The following is a 5,396-nucleotide window of genomic DNA, read 5'->3' as shown; positions in this document are numbered from 1 at the left end:
TCCAGGTTTGAAGTTAGCTCAACATTCAGTATATTGTCCAACGCTTGCTGAAGTGTCGCGTATGAAACAAAAAGGACCACGTAATTATTTAGCGTTATTAAAAAGCAGTGAAGTGAACTTGTGAAACTTGCTCACATCTGAGAGTCAGTTATTGGCTCAAATGAAGCATTATCTTCATCATCCATTTCGGCCCCCATGAAGCATTTAATCTGATTGATTGATTATGAGGTTGAACACGTCGACGCTTCACGGGCAATGAGGCGCGTTGTAGTCGAGACCATTGGGTTAATTTTTATCACCTCGGGATATTTTACGTGCAGCAAAATCGCGAACACACGGGCGTTTTCACTTTTTGCACCCATCAGAAAAGCGGCTGCCGCGGCCGGGATTTGACCACGGCAGCCGCTTTTCTGATGGAGGATTTAATTTATAAAAGCAGTCAGAAGAGTACTATGCATTGTTAGCGATGGCCACAACTACAGCAGTGACATAAAACTAAATGCACTATTCCAGCAATGTGTTTGGCCAATGTTGCCGCTTAAAAGTTAGTGCATAAGCGCGTGCGGTTGCGCTTAAGAACTTTACCAATTATTTCCACCTTAGAGACCGACGGCATTTTCAACAAGCATATGTGGCGGAATAATCACGTACGGGCGTACGTGACGGGCGTACGGGGTTGAACCGTTAAACTACGGACGAGCGTTGAACCGAAGAACTAAAGCCACTTCTGACACCATGTTGAGGGTGGCCGAGCGGGTACGCCGAGGGACCGCCCCGGCAGAGCACGCAGCCCTTAGAGACACGTACAGACACGATGCTACCAGCAGGAACATAACCCGCCCCGGCGCGGAGCTTGCTTTATTAGAGCGCCTAGAGTCCACTAATGATGATGGTCGCCGTGGCGCCATCTAGTCGAGACGCGACACACTACAGAAAACACAGCCGAATAATCTTTTTCTCTTAAATAAATTTGTGGGAACGCACCAAGAGTGGTGAAAAGGTGGGCTGTTAACTTCACTTAAATCCGCAAAAGCAGTCACCCAATTCCTACAAATCACTTCAGTGTCTCTTTAAAGCAGCGCAATTAAAGGGACAGTGTACCTTTTTAAAAGAAGACTATGTTTCGAGTTATTTGAAGGAGCTGTTTCTTGCTCTATCCTGCCTGCTGATTCGCTGATGTCAGACATGACGACACTAGTTAGTTCACAGGCTTAAAGGAGTACTGACACAAACTTTTCGTGTTGTGTTTTTCGCTGCTATGGGTGTGTGCCAGCCCAGTAATGATAGAATGGTATTTTAGGCAATATATCGCTGCGTAAATAGTTATTTACAGCCTCGTTCATTCGGGTCAGTTTCAGTTTCGACTAAATTAACACCAAGGCGGTTGCAATAACAGGGAGGCGCTCCCGAAGTCGCTGTTCTTGTCGCACCCATGACAGCCTGGAAGAGCGCGCGAGCCCAGACCGGTTGTGGTCTCCATTACCTTCACACGCCCAAGTAGCATGATGTCAGCCACAAAACTGTGACGTGATACACTCAGTGTACCATCGTGTATCAACCGCAGCCAGCGCGTCGGGCACGTCACGGGAGCCCTGACATTGGCAGTTTGGGGCCAGGAGACGATGGCTTCATGGTGACCCGCTGTGAGCTTTCTTGTGCACGCAAAGAATAAAATGAATTTAAAATATGTTATACTGAACAGTTACTGTTGAAACTTGCTGGGAGATATCGCCTTATACAAAAGAAGCTTTTTGCATAGTTATCTCAGCTTTGAAATTTTGTGTCAGTACTCCTTTAAACTTATTGCTTTGCCACAATGTACAAACCTTTACAAACAGTCCACAAGGTGCCTATAATAATTTTGAAGTAAGTAACAGCAATGTTATGATGGCTCAAGTCGTGAAAACACACTGCAAACCAGTGATGTGTTACTGCAGGAGTTTGGAATGGCAACAGCAAATTCAGCATAGCGTTTTGTAATCTGCCACTAATTGCAGATAAATCGAGGGCCCAGACTTCAGCGTACCCATGCCATTATGTATGACACGGTGAAGGTATGCAATCCAGCCACAAGTGGGATTTCAAGAAACTAATTTCAACATTCCTTTAACGCTGAAGCTAATTTCAACATCCCTTAATTGCAAGCTAATAAAAATTACCGTGCATAAAGTCTCAAACAATTTTTTTTTGTGTGGGAAATCTGCGAAAGTCCCGCCAAAAATTGTTTCACGTTACTTTATATCGTGGTATACAATGGGGGTAGTGCTCAGATTATAGAACCCAAACAAGGTTTGCAAACATTGTGTTTGTTTGTGATACTGTTTTGTGAGGGCCAAGTTATGTGTATCTCAATCACAAATTGAAAGCAACATATCCCGTGCAAATACCCCTTTCTGTCAACACAAGTAAAAAAGGTGCTTAGTGTAAGAATACAGGATTCTCCCTGGGTGCTTTGACCAATCAATGCTAGCACGCAGCTTCCGCTCCACCGCTTGAAGCACCTGCTTCTGTGTTTTCATTGGTGGCTAAAACAAAAATGTTCCATGTGAAGAGCGGTCCAGCCACCATTCTGGCACTACATATGTAGACCAGTCGTCTTGAAACTCCACTATGTGGTACCTGCCGGATTGAAATAACAAAATCAGTGTGCAGGTGTATAAAATTTGGTTAGGTTAGGTTAAAATTGGAGTTCCTTCGCCCATAGTTGGAATAGGACCACCAGCAAGAAGGAGTGTTGCCGCTGCCTCCCCACCCATCACAAGCCAGGCAAAGCAGCAGCTGAGTGTGAGCGACGAGTTGCGCGCCCGCATGGCTTCAGTGACCAAAGAAGACAGCCGGAAGAATCGGGAACATTTGCTCCGGATGCGGCTTCTCCGTGCTGAAAGCCGTGACAAGGCCGAAAAAAGGAAGCAAGTGCACGACCTCGATGTTTAATTGAACTGAATTGAATAATATTTAATTGAACTGAAGATTCAGCTGCGGGGGCACTTCACCGCAAGCAGGATGGCATGCTCACCGCTCCTCCTGTTTCAGATTTCCCTCATCGGTGGTTTGAGCTGCTTGGTTCCCTGGCCGTTGCAACGTGGCTTCATCGCCTCGCCGCAGAACTGGGCTGCCGATGTGCCTGTTTCGCTAAGTTTGGTCACCACCAGCACCGTCATCTGGCAACGCGGGACGAGCAACAGTACCGAATCAAGTGGCGCGGGAGATAAAAGGCCGCAAGCAACGATCCCCCTCGGGCACTTCACCGCAAGCAGGATGGCATGCTCACCGCTCCTCCTGTTTCAGATTTCCCTCATCGGTGGTTTGAGCTGCTTGGTTCCCTGGCCGTTGCAACGTGGCTTCATCGCCTCGCCGCAGAACTGGGCTGCCGATGTGCCTGTTTCGCTAAGTTTGGTCACCACCAGCACCGTCATCTGGCAACGCGGGACGAGCAACAGTACCGAATCAAGTGGCGCGGGAGATAAAAGGCCGCAAGCAACGATCCCCCTCGGGCACTTCACCGCAAGCAGGATGGCATGCTCACCGCTCCTCCTGTTTCAGGTTAGATATATGAACTTTGCTGCCTGTGCTAGGAGTAGTGACTACTGTTTGCTAGCGGTGTCGTGCCCAATAGATGTTTATGAACAAATGAAATGGTTGTTGTGCTTGCCTTCACGGAAAGGTTCACAATGTGTTGACTTCATGCGTTTGTTGTTGTCAGGGGACGTGGAAACAAATCCCGGCCCCACTAAGAAAGGTGGTAGTCTTGACAAAGATAGCGATTCTAACACCCTCGCCTCTGTGTTAGAAACTGTGCGCCGAATCGAAGCAGGGCAGCAGACGATACTGAAGGAACTCCAGGGTTTAAAGGAAAAACAGTTGGCAACCGATAATGAAGTTAAACGCCTCACTGAAAGGATTGTTGCCCTTGAAACTAGTGTTGCCTCTCAAAACTCTCCAGTGGAAGGCACTTCTAGTAATGTTTTACACACATTAACAAACCAGTTACAGACTGTTACGTTAAGGTGCGACGATGCGGAAAACAGAATGCGACGTTCTAATCTGCTGTTCTATGGGATTGATGATGACGAGAACGAAGATTGGGCTGCATCAGAAGAAACAATTATCAAACTTTGCACAGATAAACTTGAGGTGCCTAGCACGAGCACTCAATTCGAACGCGTTCATAGGCTTGGCCGTTATTCCCCCGACAAACAAAGGCCAATAATCGCGAAATTTTCCTTCTACAAAGATAAGCAGAAAGTTCTTTCATCCGCATTTAAACTTAAAGGGTCAACCGTGTCGATTGGCGAGGATTTTTCACCATCTACAAGATTAGCAAGGCGCAAACTGGTCGAGTTTGCAAAAATACAAAAACAGAAATTTAACTTGTCTGTTGACAAGCTGCGCATGGGTAAAGAGACATACGTGTATAATCCCGATTCCAACACTGTTGAGTTATCATCAAGATAGCTAAAAAAGAGAACATGTTCACATGTCCCCAAGCCGCCTCTGTCACGCCGTACTAATCCTTCTTTGAAATTATCATTCACTAACATCCGCAGTCTGCTGCCTAAACAGGATTATATTTGTTCTTTTCTTGAGGACAGCGACACTGATATTTTGGCATTAACCGAGACGTGGTTACATGACCAAATAGGCAATAGCGAAGTCCTTCCGGATAGGTATAACTTTAATATATACCGACGGGACCGCCGCCAAAAAAGGGGCGGTGGTGTTCTTCTTGCAGTTAAAAAAACAATTTCATCCTTCATCATTGAAACTGAGTCGCCTATAGAAATAATCTGGGTTTCTTGCATGACCTCAACTAGTAAAATCTTAATTGGTGTTTGCTACCGTCCTCCCGATGCTTCCAGTTCATTTATTGATGACTTGTTCGACAGTATTAACCTCGCTTTGAAGAAATATCGGGGGCATGAAGTTTACCTTCTTGGAGACTTCAATTACCCGCAAATTGATTGGCCTTTGTTGTCATCCACTTGTAGCAGCTCAACCAATTTCTTAAATTTAATTCTGGACTTTAATTTCTCTCAAATTGTAGACCAACCAACCCGGGGACCTAATGTTTTAGATTTAATTTTCACCACTGCACCTGAAACCATAGGCCCGTTATCTTATTTGGGTGGATTTAGTGACCACAAACTAATCCAGTTAACCGTTGAAATGCCTACTCCAGAAACAGGTTTCAGTAATAAAAAAATTCGCGATTATAGCAGAGGGAATTACGTTTGCATGAACTCTGATTTGGATGTCTTTCTTAATAAAGTTTTTCTGCCAACATTTAACGACCGTACTGTGGAATCCAACTGGCTCCTTTTTAAGCACAAATTGTGCTCGTTAGTCGATAAGTTCGTACCCCTAATTAGTATCAGTAACCACAAAACTAACCCATG

At 45.5% G+C, this 5,396-nt stretch overlaps 1 protein-coding gene across 1 annotated transcript; it reads left to right on the top strand.

Moving 5' to 3' along the window:
* Positions 1-2,998: 2,998 nt before the first annotated feature.
* On the top strand, positions 2,999-5,180 carry LOC144167057 (uncharacterized). Its single transcript, XM_077696448.1, has one exon. It carries the CDS (start codon positions 3,004-3,006, stop codon positions 4,453-4,455), a length of 1,452 nt encoding a protein of 483 aa, XP_077552574.1. The 5' UTR covers positions 2,999-3,003; the 3' UTR covers positions 4,456-5,180.
* Positions 5,181-5,396: the final 216 nt, after the last annotated feature.

The sequence above is a fragment of the Haemaphysalis longicornis genome, unplaced genomic scaffold, assembly GCF_048455015.1.
Source record: "Haemaphysalis longicornis isolate Haplotype H1 unplaced genomic scaffold, Haemaphysalis longicornis Haplotype H1 scaffold_2, whole genome shotgun sequence".
NCBI lineage: Eukaryota > Metazoa > Arthropoda > Arachnida > Ixodida > Ixodidae > Haemaphysalis > Haemaphysalis longicornis.
Note: the sequence above shows the minus strand (reverse complement) of the source record. Positions and strands in the feature narration are given on the sequence as shown.